Source organism: Stenella coeruleoalba (genome assembly GCF_951394435.1).
Source record: "Stenella coeruleoalba genome assembly, chromosome: 13".
Lineage (NCBI taxonomy): Eukaryota > Metazoa > Chordata > Mammalia > Artiodactyla > Delphinidae > Stenella > Stenella coeruleoalba.
Genome location: NC_137159.1, coordinates 71,579,276 through 71,598,025, shown reverse-complemented (window position 1 = coordinate 71,598,025; position 18,750 = coordinate 71,579,276). Strand labels below are relative to the sequence as shown.

The following is an 18,750-nucleotide window of genomic DNA, read 5'->3' as shown; positions in this document are numbered from 1 at the left end:
ATATTCATCTCTGAAGACTCAGATTAGCCTCCTCCAGTCCAGGCTCTCCCCTTCTTCATGCCTCCCCTCCTTTTCAGTGATCCTTCTCAAGCCCCCGAGGCTTCCTTTATCATCATGCCACATCTGGACTGGGTAACACAGGTAGAGGCATCACATAGGAGGTGTCTCTATAACTCCCACCCAGACTGTTAACTCCAGGATGCCAAGGACCACATTTATTTGCTTCTACTCCTAGGACTAGTACAAGACCTAACAGAGTAGCTAGTACTCTAGTATGATCATTTTAAGGACTGAAAAATAACACATTTACTATAATTTACCTAATCATTTCCCACTATGGGATATTAAAATTACCCCCTCCTTTTGTTTTTGGATATATATATATATATATGTTTCTAAGATAAGCATCTTCATGGTATTTATTTCTATATTTTGAGTCTTTTTAAAAAGTAACATTTTAGAACACAGCTTGTTAGATCTGCTTTTTAATGTAATCAACACCACGCCTTTCATTATGAGACTAAACACTTTTTATTTATTTTTGCTATTGTTACAATTGTGGTGACACTGTCATCCTATTTACATCCTATTTTTTTAATTCCTATTTTTATCACTATTTGAAAAAATTTTAAATCTTTTACTATGCTTTAGAAGGTAAATGTCCTATATTTAATTCTACTATTATTTTAAAATGTTCACATATACTCATAATTCCACATTTATGTAATTATTCTGATTAATGTTTGTTTCTGTGATCTTGGTTTCTTTCTATGTTTCTTCTAGTTCATTTCTAGGCAACACCTTGCCTCCCACCAACTGAAGGGGTCTGTCCTCAGTGCCTTATACTGAACCATTTTTACGTCCCTGAGATCATCATAAGCTAAATAAATAAAATTAGCATTTATTGAATGCTTACTATGTGCTGGTCTCTGTGCTAAAGTACTTTAAAAGTATTATCTGATTATCTCCAGGTGAGAGATGAGGGGACTTAAGGCACCAAATGTTAAGAAACTTGCCCTGGTCACACAGTGGACCATGATGGGGCTGGAATTTCAGCCCGAGCAGTCCAGTTCTGAAGGCTGTCTTGTTCTGAGCATGAAACTGTGTTGCCTCTTGGAATTGATCCTATTTGGTTATGACAGACTCTTCTTTTCATGTAATGCTTAATTTTATTCACTGTTATTTTAATTAAGATTTTAACAACTATATTTATAAAAGGTATTGGGTTATAACTTTTTTTTTCATTTTTGTAATTAAACACAAATACAAAAATGGGCCTTGGCGTTAGAGTCACTTTTGTCTTATATAATGAATTAGGTAGGCTTTCTATTTTTTTCTGGGATCTGTTAACAGTTTATATAAAATAGAATAATCTATTCCTTTATTGTTGTAAAGAATTCACCATTAAATCCATCAAGTGAAACTATCTCCTCTTTTGGGATAGGTTACTCAGTTTTTTCCCTTGTTTAATATTATCTTCAGATTTCCTTTTTTTTTTTTAACATCTTTATTGGAGTATAGTTAACTTTACAATGTTGTGTTAGTTTCTGCTGTATAACAAAGTGAATCAGCTATATGTATACATATATCCCCATGTCTCCTCCCTCTTGTGTCTCCCTCCCACCCTCCCTATCCCACCCCTCTAGGTGATCACAAAGCACGGAGCTGATCTCCCTGTGCTATGCAGCTGCGTCCCACTAGCTAGCTATTTTACATTTGGTAGTGTATATATGTCCATGCCACTCTCTCACTTTGTCCCAGCTTCCCCTTCCCCTTCCCACATGCTCAAGTCCATTATCTACGTCTGTGTCTTTATTCCTGTCCTGCCCCTAGGTTTGTCAGAACCATTTTTGTTTTTTTAGATTCATATTATGTGTTAGCATACAGTATTTGTTTTTCTGACTTACTTCACTCTGTATGACAGGCTCTAGGTCCATTCATCTCACCACAAAATAGCTCAATTTCTTTTTTTTTTTTTTTTTTTTTTTTTTTTTGCGGTACACGGGCCTCTTACTGTTGTGGCCTCTCCCGCTGCGGAGCACAGGCTCCAGACGCGCAGGCTCAGCAGCCGTGGCTCCTGGGCCTATCCGCTCCGTGGTATGTGGGATCTTCCTGGACCGGGGCACGCACCTGTGTCTCCTGCATCGGCAGGCGGACTCTCAACCACTGCGCCACCAGGGAAGCCCCTTTTTCATTTCTAATTCTGTTGATTTGAGTCTTCTCCCTTTTTTTCTTGATGAGTCTGGTTAATGGTTTATCAATTGTGTTTATCTTCCCAAAGAACCAGCTTTTAGTTTTATTGATCTTTGCTACTGCTTCCTTCATTTCTTTTTCATTGATTTCTGATCTGAGCTTTATGATTTCTTTCCTTCTGCTAACTTTGGGTTTTTTTTTGTTGTTCTTCTTAGGTGTAAGGTTAGGTTGTTCATTTGAGATTTTTCTTTTTTCTTGAGGTAGGATTGTATTGCTATAAACTTCCCTCTTAGAACTGCTTTTGCTGCATCCCATAGGTTTTGGGTCATCGAGTTTTCACTGTCATTTGTTTCTAGGTAATTTTTTTTTGAAGTAAAGAAAAGGGTGGAATTTAATCTTTATTTACAGGACACTGCAAGATATGAAATCCCACATAGAAATAAGAAACCCATTGAGAGGAGAAGCTTCATACAGTATGTACAGTTTGGAACTGTTCAAGCATAGTTTCTTTGTAAAAAGTGCTACAGTAACAAACCACACGTAAAAAGAATTCTTAGTAGAGAAACAGTAAGAGAAACTTCTACCAAACATAGTACACAACAAACAACTTTATGCCTCAGAGGTACAATCTAAAAGCTGAAGGTCCCAGCAGTGCCATCCTGAACTTGGAATGTATACCCTTCAGAGGTAGTTTCTGGCACAATTTTGATCTTCCTCTTCTTCCACAGAGAAATACTTCTCAATCAAATTTAATGAAGCTTTGTACACAGACTCATTTTCATGGTTTTGTAGAGCTTCAATTTTGTCCAAACCTCCACATTCTTCAATCATTATATTAAGTTTCTCAGTTTCACCTAGTTTCTCAGCAGCCTGAAAGATATTTGAAATGGCATCCAGGATAACCAGAATAATTCTGTTGCCTTTTGCAGTTAGGAGGTTCATCAGTGGTTCTATTATGCCACAATGAACAAGGTATACGATCTGCTCAACTGTTCCGCCACTTGTATAGTTGGTCACAGCCCATACAGCTTCCTTTTGTGTCTTAAAGTCTGCCTTAGAAAGAATGCCAACAAGGAATGGGACTAATCCATGATTTACAACTCGTTATATCTTGTCCTGGCAGCCAGCCGTGATGTTTGATATTGTCCACATAGCTTCCTTCTGAATATTAGTTTTGGAGTTTGTTAGCAGGCTGGGAAAGATGGCAAGTGCTCCTGCATCCATTACAACCTGAGTCTGTTCATCTGTCCCAGTGACAATATTCCCTATGGCTCTTAGCGTGGGAATCACAACTGGCAATTCAGTAGCTCCTAAAAGCTTCACAAGTGGGGGTACAACCCCAGTTTTCACAACCATTTCAATCCATTCATTTGGACCATTGGTAAAGTAGGAAATAGCCCAGCAGGTATCAGCTAAAACTTCTGGATCATCGTGATGCAGGAGATGAACTAAAGTAGGAAGAATCTGCTCAACAGCATCTAAGGGGGTGTGCAGGATTTTGTTGTGACAAAGATTTGAAAGTGTCCAGGTAAGATTATGTAAGTAACCACATGCTAAAAATGACGTATCAGGAACCGCTGAAAGTGCCAACAGTGGGTCAACTGCACCGTACTTGATAACCAAGTCTCGGAAAACTGAGCCATCACCTGCAATGTTTCCTAGAGCCCATACAGCTTGTTCACTGAAGTAAGCATGGGGAGATGCCAACAGAGAAATGAATGCTGGGATAGCACCTCCATCTACCACAGCCTTGGTCTGTTCTGATGTCCTGGAAGCAGTGTTAGTGAGGCCCAAGCAGATTCAAACTGAATGGGACTGCAATCAGTTCTGCCCAAGGAGGACACAATTTTGGAATCAAACCAGCCCAGATTATGCTGTCTGTGGGGGGCTGTTTTTCCCTAGAAAGCAGTTTCCTAGCAGCTTGAGTAGCTTGGAGCTGGCTTTCCAAATTGTTGCTATTTATGCCTTTGACAATGTCATCAACAGACCAATTTACAGTGCCCTGTTTGTTGTGGTTTTCCTGCAGTGGAGAAGCAGCATCATCTGGAAAAGAGCTGACGTTTCTCCTTTTCAGCATCGGGTCATACTTCTTAGCTTTCTGGAACTCCACATTAACCTCTGTTCAGTGCTGCCTCATTTCTGTACTGTCTTTCCCCTTGTTCTTGAATCTGTTAAGGTGGGCAGCTGGTGAATTAGAATTCTCATTGGTGGACATGGTTATGAGACAAAGGGAGAAAGCTACACGCTGGCTCAAGCTTCCACAGGAAGTGGTGCGGGGCACACAGGTTGCGGATTAGCTGCCCTCAAAATGTCCACCATGGTCAGCCTGAGGACGGTGTTTCTAGGTAGTTTTTGATTTCTTCAGTGATCTCTTGGTTATTTAGTAGCGTATTGTTTAGCCTCCATGTATTTGTATTTTTTACAGTTTTTTTTTCCTGTAATTGATATCTAGTCTCATAGCGTTGTGGTTGGAAAAGATACTTGACAATTTCAATTTTCTTAAATTTACCAAGGCTTGATTTGTGACCCAAGATATGATCTATCCTGGAGAATGTTCCATGAGCACTTGAGAAGAAAGTGTATTCTGTTGTTTTTGGAGGGAATGTCCTATAAATATCAATTGAGTCCATCTTGTCTAATGTGTCATTTAAAGTTTGTGTTTCCTTATTTATTTTCATTTTGGATGATCTGATCTGTCCATTGGTGAAAGTGGGGTGTTAAATCCCCTACTATTATTGTGTTACTGTCAATTTCCCCTTTTATGGCTTTTAGCATTTGCCTTATGTATTGAGGTGCTCCTATGTTGGGTGCATAAATATGTACAATTGTATCTTCTTCTTGGATTGATCCCTTGATCATTATGTAGTGTCCTTCTTTGTCTCTTGTAATAGTTTTTATTTTAAAGTCTATTTTATCTGATATGAGAACTGCTACTCCAGATTTCTTTTGATTTCCATTTGCATGGAATATCTTTTTCCATCCCAGACTTTCAGTCTGTATGCATCCCTAGGTCTGAAGTGGGTCTCTTGTAGACAGCATATATATGGGTCTTGTTTTTGTATCCATTCAGCCAGTCTACATCTTTTGGTTGGAGCATTTAATCCATTTACATTTAACATCATTATCGATATGTATGTTCCTATTACCATTTTCTTAATTGTTTTGGGTTTGTTTTTGTAGGTCTTTTCCTTCTCTTGTGTTTCCTGCCTAGAGAAGTTCCTTTAGCATTTGTTGTAAATCTGGTTTGGTGGTGCTGAATTCTCTTAACTTTTGCTTGTCTGTAAAGGTTTTAATTTCTCCGTCGAATCTGAATGAGATCCCTACTGGATAGAGTAATCTTGGTTGTAGGTTTTTCCCTTTCATCACTTTAAATATGTCCTGTTGCTCCCTTCTGGCTTGCAGAGTTTCTGATGAAAGATCAGTTGTTAACCTTATGGGGATTCCCTTGTTTGTTATTTGTTGCTTTTCCCTTGCTGCTTTTAATATTTTTTCTTTGTATTTAAGTTTTGATAGTTTGATTAATATGTGTCTTGGCATGTTTCTCCTTGGATTTATCCTGTATGGGACTCTGCACTTCCCGGACTTGACTATTTCCTTTCCCATGTTAGGGAAGTTTTCAAGGGAAGTTTTCAACTATAATCTCTTCAAATATTTTCTCAGACCCTTTCTTTTTCTCTTCTTCTTCTGGGACCCTGATAATTTGAATGTTGGTGCGTTTAATGTTGTCCCAGAGGTCTCTGAGACTATCCTCAATTCTTTTCATTCTTTTTTCTTTATTCTGCTCTGCGGTAGTTATTTCCACTATTTTATCTTCCAGGTCCCTTATCCGTTCTATAGCCTCAGTTATTCAGCTACTGATTCCTTCTAGAGAATTTTTAATTTCACTTATTGTATTGTTCATCATTGTTTGTTTGCTCTTTAGTTCTCCTAGGTCCTTGTTAAACGTTTCTTGTATTTTCTCTGTTTCCAAGATTTTGGATCATCTTTACTATCATTACTCTGAATTCTTTTTCAGGTAGACTGCCTATTTCCTCTTCATTTGTTTCGTCTGGTGGACTTTTACTTTGCTCCTTCGTCTGCTGCATATTTCTCTGTCTTCTCATTTTGCTTAACTTACTGTGTTTGGGGTCTCCTTTTCACAGGCTGCAGGTTCGTTGTTCCTGTTGTTTTTGGTGTCTGCCCCCAGTGGGTGAGGTTGGGTCAGTGGCTTGTGTAGGCTTCCTGATGGAGGGGACTGGTGCCTGTGTTCTGGTGGGTGGGGCTGAATCTTGTCTTTCTGGTGGATGGGGCTGCATGTGGCAGTGTGTTTTGCGGTGTCTGTGAACTTAGAATGATTTTAGGCAGCCTCTCTGCTAATGGGTGGGGCTGTGTTCCTGTCTTGCTAGTTGTTTGGCATGAAGCATCCAGCACTGGAGCTTGCTGGCTGTTAAGTGGAGCTGGGTCTTAGTGTTGAGACGAAGATCTCTGGGAGAGCTCTCACCAATTGATATTACATGGGGCTGAGAGGTCTTTGGTGGTACAATGTCCTGAACTCAGCTCTCCCACCTTGGAGGCTCAGGCCTGACACCAGGCCAGAGCACCAAGACCCTGTCAGCCACACGGGATGTAAATTAACTGAGTGTGTACTACATCTTCTACCAACACTGCCATTTCATGAAGAGGCCTCCTAGAATCACCTAGAGAAAACCACCTATGTTTTCTTAAAGGAGTTTTTTTTTTTTTCTTATAGGAGTTTTACGGTTTCAGGTCTATGTTCAAGTTTTTAATCTGTAAGCAAAAACATCGTACTCTGCAATTCTGCTGCAAAGCTTATAGACTTCCCTGTACTTCTTCCACTACTTGAAGTGGCAGTAGACATTGGGCTGGCTGCAGTATTATTCATCTGTGGCTTAAATGGACAGGTCACTTGCTGGCTTTATTCCAGATAGCTCATCTCTGCTCTAAGAATACTTGTAGACCTGGCTGCACGTCCCACACAGAGAATGTGCGGGTAGAGATGGTGCGGTTTTCGCGGCGGTGGCCCGGGACATGCTTGGAAAGGGGCGGGTGGGGGGCTGAGAGTGTCTAAAGGGAAAGGGTGGCTGGGCACAGACGGTGGGGGCAAGATGGCACAAGCCTGACTCTCTCTAGATGTTCTACTCTTATTGAATCAGTTTTCAAACTTTAATAGAAAACTACAAGTTTTATTAATGTTTTCATATTTATTAGCATATATTTTGAATTGCATACACTTTTAAGAAATAACTTTGTATCTATTCTTGTTTTTACTTGTGTTTTTTTCCCTCTTTTTCTATTAGATTTAGTGGAGTTATATTTTATCAGTTCTTTTCACTGTACTTGTTTGCAGACATATTGATATCATTTGTGCTTTTATCTTTATTACTTCCTCTATTTTCCTCTTAGAATTTTATCCTCTGCCTATATATCTTACATTTTATGCTGATTTTTCCATTCTTTTCTGATAATAAAAATATTAAAATTATGCACTTTCCCATAAAGTACTACTGTGGCTGTATAATATATCCCAATATAAAGTACTTAACAACAACAACAACAAAATGCAAAAAAACCAAGAAAACAGATTTTTCTTTCATTTCCCTCACCATTTTAACATGTTTAGTAATATTTCTATTACTGAACAACATCAATAAAAATGACTTATCAAAATGTGATTTTCTATTATGATATAACCGGACATATGAAGCTCATTGATGTATCACTGTAAGGTTGTTGCCGACTCATTATGTTATATACAGTGAATATACACATAGTGTACTTTCTGAGTACAGTTCTAGCATTACTTCTCCTTACCAGCTGCTTGTTTTTAATTTATGACCATGGCATCATGGAACCAATTGTTTTCTGTCTTCTCATTGGTTTCTGGAAGCGTACACTTCTTGTATATATACAGGATCACAGATGCGCTTTTTATTTATTATCCTAATTCCTGGTGTCACCATTTTCTTTCCTACTCTCATTTCCTTTTGTCCCATTTTATTCATACACTTTTTTTTTTTGGCCACACCATGCAGCTTGTGGGATCTCTGTTCCCCGATCAGGGATTGAACCCGGGCCACGGCAGTGAAAGCACCAAATCCTAACCACTGGACCACCAGGGAACTCCCCATCCACTTATTTTAAATTTTATTTTATCTTGTTGCATTTTATACGTTTAAGTAAGCTAGTTTATATTCCTTCTGGAATAAGATGGGTATAAAATAAATACAATTTACAAAATTAAGCAAGTGACATTCTGGACTTTTCTGGAGTATAAAGTAGCTGATTTATGTAAGTAGGCTTAAAAAAACACTCTGCTATTAAAGATGGGCAAAATCATGGTCCCAGTGCCAAGAAAAATCAATTCAATATGAAAGGCAACTCAAAGCAGTCAGAAAATTCTTTGCCGTATCTGTGTTTCCTTTGGAAGGTGATGGAGGTGGCCTTCTCCACTGCTGAGATTCCCCACCATGCCGCCATACACCCCTGCCTCCTGGCTCAGAACAAGGCTGACCTGCCTACATTCCCAGAATGGAGTTACCTTTAAAAATTCTTTGAAGTCTGCGTGTTCATCTGTCTTCTGCTGTAAAAGAGCTGCTCCATTCAGCTGACAGCTGCAGAACCGGATGTAAGCCTGCATGTGGGACAGCTCAGCTGCCAGGATGTCCCCAATCATCTGCACGGGCATCTTCTCACCCCCAGTCTTCTTCCGTACTCGCAAGGCCCTGCAACCAACACACACTCTCACTTCCCATTTCTAACTGAATGTGCTTTGCAAATGAAGGATGAATACCTTGCGAGACTAACGGTAATGACAACCAGTGAGTTACCTAAAAAGCTCTGGCACCGTGAGGGAAAAGTCAGGAGGAGGAGGCAGCAAGGGCTTAAAGCCCTGCCCGCCCAGCCAACCTGGGTGAGCTGCTAGAAAGAAGAAGAAAATGAAGTGTGTGCACTTGGGTGTTCCTAGGTCTTTGGAATTGTTTTGGATTCAGCTTAGTATCTTAGCAAAGTTCCTTTTGAAAATTTTTTAACTTGTTTTCAGTTGAACCAAGAAGAAAGAAATTTCCACCCTCTGTAAGGGAAAAAAGGGAGCAGGAGCCCACAGAGGCCACGTGTGGAGGCGGCATCGTTCCCAGAAAGCTGCTGAGCCCCAAGGAGGGCAGAGAGGCAGCAAGCGCTGGGACTGCTCATGCCTGCCCACAGGAGCCTGTCCTCACAGGCGTAAGGGACAGAAAATCACCACAGGCCACGGAATTTCACACTGGACTTAGGAGAGTGCCAGACCAGCCAGTTATGTCTAGGCCATGAGCTGCAGCTTCTCTCCTGACTCTATCTGATGCAGAGTCAAGTATATTTTGGAGCCATATGTTGATATATTGTTTGTTTAATGATTTAATTTTTCCTTTGCTTAATCAAATATTTTCTTTGTTATATTTCTTTACTTCAATAATTATGCATTTCAGAGTTAGAGAGCATTTCATAAAATGATGATAAAATTAAAAGCCTGAGGGAGGGACTTCCCTGGTGGTGACGTGGTTAAGAATCCACCTGCCAATGCAGGGGACATGGGTTTGAGCCCTGGTCCGGGAAGATCCCACATGCCACGGAGCAACTAAGCCCACGCGCCACAACTACTGAGCCTGTGCTCTAGAGCCCGCGAGCCACAACTATTAAGCCCGTGCACCGCAACTACTGAAGCCCGCGCGCCTAGAGCCCAGGCTCTGCAGCAGGAGAAGCCACTGCAATGAGAAGCCCGTGCACCGCAATGAAGAGCAGCCCCTGCTCACCGCAACTAGAGAAAGCCCGTGCGCAGCAACCAAGACCCAACGCAGCCAAAAATAAAATAAATAAATTTATATTTTTTAAAAAAAGCCCGAGGGAATAGAAAACAGTGAAAGTTCTTTGCTAAGCAGCCCTGGCTGCAGAGAGTTAGGTATGAGTCTCAGCCCTGGGGCTGGGGGCGTCTGCTGCAACGACAGGTGATGCCCACGACTCACTTCAGCAGCTTCGTGTTCGACATGATGAGCTCCTTCCAGTTAACAAAGATCAAGGCCGTTTCTCCTTCAGTGAGAAAACCTGGTTCTGCCATTCGTTTCTGAAAAACCTAAATTCAGAACACAAGGGAAAGAAGTCAGCTGAAGTGCAGTACACAGGCTGTGTGGTCTAAATAACACATTATCTTCGGGCTTCCCTGGTGGCGCAGTGGTTGAGAGTCCGCCTGCCGATGCAGGGGACACGGGTTCATGCCCCGGTTCGGGAGGATCCCACATGCCGCGGAGCGGCTGGGCCCGTGAGCCATGGCCGCTGAGCCTGTGCGTCCGGAGCCTGTGCTCCGCAACGGGAGAGGCCACACCAGTGAGAGGCCCGCGTACCGCAAAAAACAAAACAAAACATTATCTTCATACACTAAACTAGGAAGATCATGGCACTTTTAAATAAACATATTGGGACTGTTAAATTTTAAATTGCAAAATTTCCCTACTTTTTGCTATTTCGTCTCCTATCAGGGCTGATTTTAAGGACTGAATCCAGCAGTCTCATCAAGAAGAGGAGATTCTCATACCTACCTCCTCAGGGTGTTACACAGGTTAAATAAACCATGGGCATAAAGCACCCACACACTGGAAGAGCCTGCAGAACTGAGGGAGCATGACCGTTGTCAGGCTGAGCACCTCAGGGGTCTGGAAGCAGTTTGTGAGAAGTGCACCAGAAGAAAGAGTGATGCCTTATCCTATCCTCAAGACTGGCCACCAAGCACATGTGGATTTCAGGGGTTAAATGATAACACTTTGGTAATCCGTAGCACTTAAGGTTTCACAAAGTTCTGATATTCACATACATGCATATGCTTGTGTGTGGGTTTCTCAATTAACTTCATAGATGATGTAGGTCATGCTGAGTCAGGTATTATTATTCCCAATTGACCCACGAAGAAATAAAAGCTGAGAGAGTAATTTGCTCAAGGTCACAAAGCTAGAACGTGGAGGAGCCAGAACTAAAACAACTTTTTGATTCTAAGTTCAAGTTTCCACTAAACAACTAGGGAATGACTTTAAAAGCCTTAAGGAAATGGTGAAGTCATCTGAGACAACTCTTCTCACGTGAAATCTCTCCAAAATACACATGACATTACCCTCCATTGAAACTGTTCTAAATTAATGTTTACTTACTGCACTGAATTGAACCTGGATTCAGAGAACTCAGATAAAAGTGCTATGAACTAACGTCTCTAAACCTCTACGGTTCCAGAATCAGACTGAAGATGTCTGGACACCCCTGTGAGAGAGAGCCCTGGAGACAAGGTCGACCTGCTCTGAGGCTGCTCCTGGAGGACAGCGAAAGCGTCTGATGTCGGTTCTTTCACTCGCTGATTAATTTAGGTTACTGTTTATTCGTTCTATCTGCCTGCTTTGTGCCAGCCTCAGTGAGGTAAGCAGAGCATGAGATGGCTGGGTCCTCTGGGGCCCTCCACGGCAACGGTAATGAGAAGCCCTTGCCTGTGGGCAGTGCTTTTTCCCCTAACCCCCTGACCCCAACATGATGCCTCACCCCTCAGAGTGTCTTGTGAGGTGCGCTGAGTGAGAATAACCAAGCCCATGTGGTTAAGAGGCTGGCCTGAGATGGGGAGAGCACCTGGCCCCCGTTCACCTTCTGTGCTAGTCAGAGCGGTTCTCCACACCCATTTACAGCCACTTAGGACTGGAATCTGACCGGCAGCAGGGCTGACACTTGTAGGGGTTAATCAAAAAGATGGGCTTTTCTTACAGGCCATCCATCCTGGTGAGAGAAGTGCAGACAGACATAAACACACCTAGCCACACATAAATCCAGTCCTGTTGGGAAGGCCTGTAAAGGGCCAGGCTACGTTTGGGGTGTAGGACGAAGGACACACAGTCTCTGCCCTCAGGAGCTCACAGCCTGGGGGAAGATAGACGTTATCAACCGAGAAGTGCAGGACAGTGAACGTCTGAGAGGAGCAAGTGTGCCATGTCTGAGATCCCAGCCCGAATTCAGGGGAGAGAATGAATCGGGGAAAGGCCTTGCTCGGGCAGATGCAGGACTCAGCTTCTGCACCCTGTGTTCTCAAGGTCACGACCACGTAAACAGTGCACCTGTTGGGCCTGAGTGGGGACACCTGTTCTCTTTAAGTTTTTTTTTTAAACTGGTCTCATCTGAGGGCCTTGACAAATTTTTGTGGGAACTGAAAGCCATGGAAACAAAAGCATAATAAAAGTATAAAATCTTACTTTGCTCAAACGCGAACCATTTAAAAGTGCCACTCTAACGGCCGTTGTCTGCTTCAGGGTCGCTGGCACCATTAATAGTCACAACACAGTACATATATGAGATTTGGGAGCTATTTTACAGTACACTGTTTGGTTTTCCAAACTGACATAAAGGTTAGGTGAACACCCCCACTGCCTCACAATTCCTCTGGAAATCATTAAACTTTATGAAAGCGTCAGGTGCCAGCAGAGCGGTGCAGACATCGTCAGAGAAAAGTCTGAGGCAGATACGTTTGCTGGAGAGACTTCCCACCTACTCCGTGCCCTGGTCTTTCCTGACGGGGCCTCTGCCACATCCGACTGAGGCACTGAGTGCCTTTTCTCTCTCTCTTCATTCTGAATTACCTAATCTGGAGAAAGAGCCGACTTGAGATCTTCAGGGCCTCTCCAAGGGTCAGAGGAAGCATTCTGAGGGTGTGAGCACTCCCGTCACTGCCTGAGAATTCACTCGTCAAAGGTGATACCTCGCTACGAGGCCCCACCCCCTGAGCAACCGGCGGCGGCGCCCGCGGCGCCCTCACCTCCACGACGAGCTGAAGGTCATCCACGTACCGCTCCTCAGTCTCCATCAGCTCATGGATGTAGCCCTGCCTTTTCCTCTCCACTGGCTGCATGGTGTCCAGGGTTTGGAGATCTGCACACCCTGTGGAAAAGCAGGCTAGAGTTTCAAAATATTATTTTATCTTCTTCGGAGAAAACAGACATGAACCGTCAGATACACGGGGTTTGCAAGTGTTGCCGGGAAAGAACCACGTGGCCTGCCAAAGGGCCCTGGGACTTGGGTGAACAGCGCACACCTGCGGAAGCGGGATTAACCACCGGCCACTCCAGAGCGCCAGAGCCGCAAATTAGCAACACCTGTAACTGGTTGCAACGCCTGCAATGCTCGGTATGGTCCCAATTTCTTTTCCAAATAAGTAATGACAGAATGAAGGATTTTCAGAAATGGCCTCAAAGAAACCAGAACTGTGCGGAGGGAGCCCTGTGAAGAATCTATTCTATTCTCACCATCCTGAGACATTTTCAAAGCACTGTAACGATTAAGTGACTCAAATGCTGGAGACCAGTGTTTTCCAAACTGCAGGTCATGAGCTATTGGTGGGCCATTCTATCGATTTTTTAAAACAAAAACAAAACAAAATAAATAACTACCACGTGCACAGGATCTGTCAGTATTGTACTGTGAACATTTTTAGTTAGGTATGTATTTGAGGATGTAAAATGTATTCCTTACTGTGAGCCACTGTTTAAAAAATGTTTGAGAAACACTTCTCTAGATTTCTCAAAGTTAAGTGCTCAGTTAGGAAACCTGAAGTCTCCAGGGCCCAGCAGTTCCCAGCAAGAGCACTGTCTTAACCCACTGGAACAAAGAACTGGTGGTTTGGGGTACACTGCAGCCACGGGGGCTTTGAGGGCAGCCCCCAGCCATCTCGCATGGCATCAGAGTGAGAAGTACCATAGTCACTTCGGATCAATGTACAGGCACATGGGAGCTGAGCTCACTGTCACACTGGAAAGTGACGTTAACCCAGAGTCATTCAATAAGAAGCTGAGGGCCTGCTGAAGGCCCAGTGGGAGGGGAAACGCCTCAGAAAGCCCTTCCTCAGGCAAAAGGAAAAAGCAGGTAGGTGCCCAGCAAGGGACAACAGGAGGCGGTAGCAGTGCACGTCCAAAGCGGGAGAGATGGGGAGGCAACACGAAGGTCTGGGGAGCAGAGGACACAGGAGCAGGGCCGGCCCTGCGGGGCCTCCGCAGCCCGCAGTGTTCGGACCGAGGCAGACACCCTGCACGGGGACAAAGGCGCAGAGCCACAGAGGCGGAAAACGCCAGGATCAGACTGGCCTTTTAAGTGGGGGCTTCTCTTCGTGACTGTTTTTGATTTTTTATGTATTTTGTATAGATTCGGGCTTTCAGAGAGTCCTCACGAAGACAGACAACTGTTCTATTTTCTGCACATGCTGCCGACAGCTTTAAAAAAAATTACTCCCACAGTCAAACAAAAATTGAATAAGGCAAAAGTCACGTTTGGTGCTACCAAGATGAAATCGCAGTGCCACTCATGTTCAGACTTATCCAGCTTTTCTGGGGACTGTGTTCCGTCCTGTTCTGCCAAGGAGACCTGCAGGAATGAGCGAGAGCTAGGGATGAGCAAGGCTAACACAGGCCCCTGCCTGACCCGGCTGTGTGCAGCCAGGCGGCTGGATGCCGAGGCCGACGCCTGATGCGGAATGTTGCTGACCACGTGGCCATCCAGCTGACGCTGGTGGGGCAATCGCAGCAGTCTCTAAGGTTGCCCTAGCTCTTTGCTAGTGGTTTACAAATCTCGGTCCTTCACATTCGGCCACATCCACATAGTATCTCTACTATTATTTATGTAATATTTTTTTTCATGTTTGAGCTAAATGTCTATGAAATCATGGGTTTGATGTGATGGTTATGTTTCTTCTAATAGTAACTACCATAAACATATAACTATTAAAATAATTCGAGTCCTCCTGGGCACTATTTTGTGGGCCATTGTGTTGTGCACCACCGGGATATCACACTTTGGGAATCGATGATTGATGTTAAAACCCACAAGTATTGGCCTATCTATTCAGTATCTTGGGATAATAGGAAAAGTCTCAGGTAGTTTATCGTTTCTAAGGCTGGGACGTACACGACATTAGCTTCATCAGGATGAATGTGGGACAATCCTTATACTCCAACCCTAGCTGACACCTCTGCATTTCATTACAATGGTTCTTAAATTTTTATTCTCCAAGTTTCCAACCTGACCCCTATCCCCACTTTCAGATGCTCTCACCTCTGACATCAGGGGAAAAAAAATAAAGGCATGATGCCCCTTCTACTTCCAGCCCCATCTTCCTGCTCACTCATCCCTGTACTTCCTTCCCGTGTCAGGGGGTGAGGGGATCTTACTTCTTCTAAAGCCAGCATCCCTAACCCGCCCCCTCCTGCAGGACACTTCCCTGCCCTTCACACTTCCATCTTCAGTCTTCACTGGTCCCTCTAGTCCATGAACATGGTTATGTGTCCCTCCTACCACAATATGTAAAACAAACAAGCACCCTTCCTGCAACCCTGCTCCCTCCACAAACACCTGTCTCTAGTCTCACTGCCAAATGTCTGACAGTAGAGGGGTCTGACACTCATTCCCCCCCGCCCACAGCTCTCTCTGTCACTTCTCCAACTTAAGATACTCTGGTTTCTCTTCCACCACTCCACTGACACTGGTCTTGTGAAGGTAATGATGACCTTGAGCATCGCCAAATGCAGAGACCCCCTTGGGAGCTGGCGTCCTCCTGCACCTGCCCAGAGCCCTGACACCTGTGATGAGCTGCTGCTTCCAACACTCGAGTCTCTCCCTCAGCCTCTGTCACTCTCTTCTTCCTGGTGTTTCCTTCTGCATTTCTGCCTCTGCCTGCCTCCAGGCCCTCTGGTCCCCCCAATCCAGCAAATACTATAATGTGTTCCTGGCATTCCTGACCTGCAAGGTCGAACGAATCTGGCTTTGCATTTCTCTGCCAGGGTCACAAGGCACATCCGCATACTATGCTCTGAGCAACCCTGCTCTAAAGAAACATTTAATTTGAGTGAACCCAGAGTTCCCAACACTTATTTGACCATAGAACCCTCTGTTTTGAGAGGAGAGTGAATCTTTTGCGAACTGAGGAATTAGGGTTTGTGGATAGAATACACCCCTCTGCCATCCTCCACACCTGCACTGTCCAATACAGCAGCCATTAGCGACATGTGACTACTGAGCACCTGAACCACGGCCAGTCCAAACAGAGAAGAGCTGCAAGTGTAAAATACACACCGGATTTCAAAGACCCAGTAGAAACATCCTAGAATGTAAAATAATGCATCAGTACAAAAATTATTATACCGATTACACCTTGAAATGATAATATTTTAGATAAGGCTGGGTTAAGTAAAAATAATTATTAAAATTAATTCCATCTGTTTCTTTTTACTTTTTAAAATGTAGCTGCTGGAAAATTTTAAATTACATATGGGCTTGTATTTGTGACTTACATTATATTTATATTGAACAGCTCAAGCCAGCCTCTACATTTTTTATCATGTTCTTTTCCTGACAGAATATTCAATGACTTCTGTTTTTTGCAGAATGAAGTCCTAGCTCGGGGGGAGCACAGGGCTCCAGAGTCTCCGTAATGCAGCAGCAGCCTGCCTCTGACCATGCGGTCCACCTTCTACCCACCCTGGCCTGGGCTCGGTCCTCATGATGTGCTGTACTAACTGTCCACGGCCTGGCTGTTTCCACTCCTGTTGTTGCCTCTGTCCATGGCCCTTCTCTGCACAGAAGCCATCTCACTACCCCTTCAGGGTGCAGCTCACATGATCCTACTCTGGGGAAACCTTTTCCATCCCCGTCCCCAGACTGCCTCTCCTTCGTGTTTTCATGGTACTGGCTTGCATCTATATTTTAAATACTTCCCACAATGTAATGTGTATTGTAGTTCTTCTGTATATAGTTACTATGTCCTTCTCTCCCAGTGGGGGTTAGGGACTGTGTCTAACACAGTCCATAATATCACACTTGGCAATGTTTTGACCACCGAGGTCAGGAAATATTTGTTGAGTAGACTATTGTGTTGTCCCCAGACCCATTTCTCACCTTTCCCCTGCTCTGCTCCATACTGCAAGGAGGCCAACCTCTAAGGCTACTTTTGTAAGCTCTTTTCTTAGTTGACTTCTGCCTGGGCTTGGCTAATGAGAGGAGACTGAAGACTACAGGGTGGACTAGGGAAAGAGTCCTCCTGCCAGAATGGTGAGATGCCAAGAAAGCATTTAGTCCCTGCTGGGTAAAGAACAGAAATGCTGGGGCTGCATCTCACATAAATTTGGAGTTCAAGAATTCCGCAACTGATGAATTAACACAAAAATTGGTCCCTGGCTGGTGATAACTTCAGGGTGCTTGGCCAAAGAAAATGTACAACTGGTCTGGAGGGTCACTCTCACAACCTTGGTTCCACAGGATTTACAGACAAAAACTAAGTCTCGCTAAAGATGAGTTCAAAGTAAAAATTACAAAAAACAAGGAACAATCCACCATTCATAAAAAACTGAGGATTAGAGCAAAAGGAGATGTAAAATATATATGTTTAAAATAGCTTGAGACATATATGAAGGATTTGAAACCCTAAATAGAGTCTAAAAAACCCAACAGGAAGATTTGAAACAGAAACAAATAAAAAGGTAAATATTATCAAGGAAATAATAAATTAATAGATGAGGCAGCAGATCAAACACACTGGAGGAAACAATTAGTAAATCTGAAAACAGAGCTGAAGAAATTACTTAGAATGCAGCTCAGAAAGACAAAAAGATGGAAAACATAAAATGAAAGCTAAAAGATACAGAGGATGGAATGACAAGGCCCAACATACATCTAATGGGAGTCTAGGAGGGGAGAACAGAAAGAAAGGGAAGGGGTAATAACTGAGATTATAATGGCTGAGAATTTTCTAGAGTTGATGAAAGTTATAACTCCACAGATTCAGGAGGAAAAATGATTCCTGATTAGGGAAAAAAATAAAAATAAACCCATACCTAGACTGTAAAACACCAAGGAAGAAAAAATTTGTTGAAATAGTAAGAAAGAAAGAGCAGAATAACTATACAGGAACAGCAATCCAGACTGGCTGCACACAACTCAACCCAACAATAGGGAGTGTTGAGAAAAAATAACTGTCAAACTAGAATTCTAATTACACTATTGTTCATGGAAGAGGGAGAAATAAAGGCATTTTCAGGCAAAGTTTGACAGCATTTACCACTAGCAGATTTGACTAAAGGAACCATTAAAAAAAAATGTACTTTGAAAAGGAAAAACAGAGATGTAAGGAGTGGTAGAAAAATGTAAGAAAAAGGAATGGTGAGCAAAAATACCAGTAATTATGTGAAAAAAAATTACTGACAGTAAAAATAACAATAATAATAATAAATAAGTTGGTGGGATAAATTCAATGTTAATTTTTTAAAAAGAAGCAAAGAAAATGCATGGTTAAATATAAAATGTCAAATAAGATAGATATAAATAAAAGTATAAAATAGTTCTAATAAATATAAGTGGCTAAATCTGTCAGTTAAAAGAGAGACTCTAGATTGGACAAAAGAATTCAGCTAGATGCTATTTACAAGACACCAGAAACGTAAAGTTACAGAAATGTTAGAAGTAAAGGGCTGCGGACTTCCCTGGTGATTCAGTGCTTAAGAGTCCATCTTCCAATGCAGGGGATGTGGG

General features: G+C 42.8%; 1 protein-coding gene and 1 pseudogene across 14 annotated transcripts in view; both read right to left on the bottom strand.

The window, feature by feature from the left end:
- The window catches only part of ITSN2 (intersectin 2), a 159,217-nt gene that overhangs the window by 8,853 nt on the left and 131,614 nt on the right, over window positions 1-18,750 (bottom strand). For all 13 annotated transcript variants that reach the window (XR_013831102.1, XM_079941152.1, XM_079941154.1 and 10 more), the window contains 3 exons: window positions 12,998-13,119; window positions 10,188-10,294; window positions 8,732-8,915 (listed from right to left, as the gene is read on the bottom strand). Coding sequence is in view for 12 of the 13 variants with exons in the window: in XM_079941152.1 (XP_079797278.1) it covers window positions 8,732-8,915; window positions 10,188-10,294; window positions 12,998-13,119 (413 nt within the window). In the remaining variant the exon portion in view is untranslated. The remainder of the gene's footprint in view (window positions 1-8,731; window positions 8,916-10,187; window positions 10,295-12,997; window positions 13,120-18,750) is intronic.
- On the bottom strand, window positions 2,739-4,980 carry LOC307195757 (importin subunit alpha-1-like; annotated as a pseudogene). Its single transcript has one exon. The product of its transcript is annotated as an importin subunit alpha-1-like (transcript).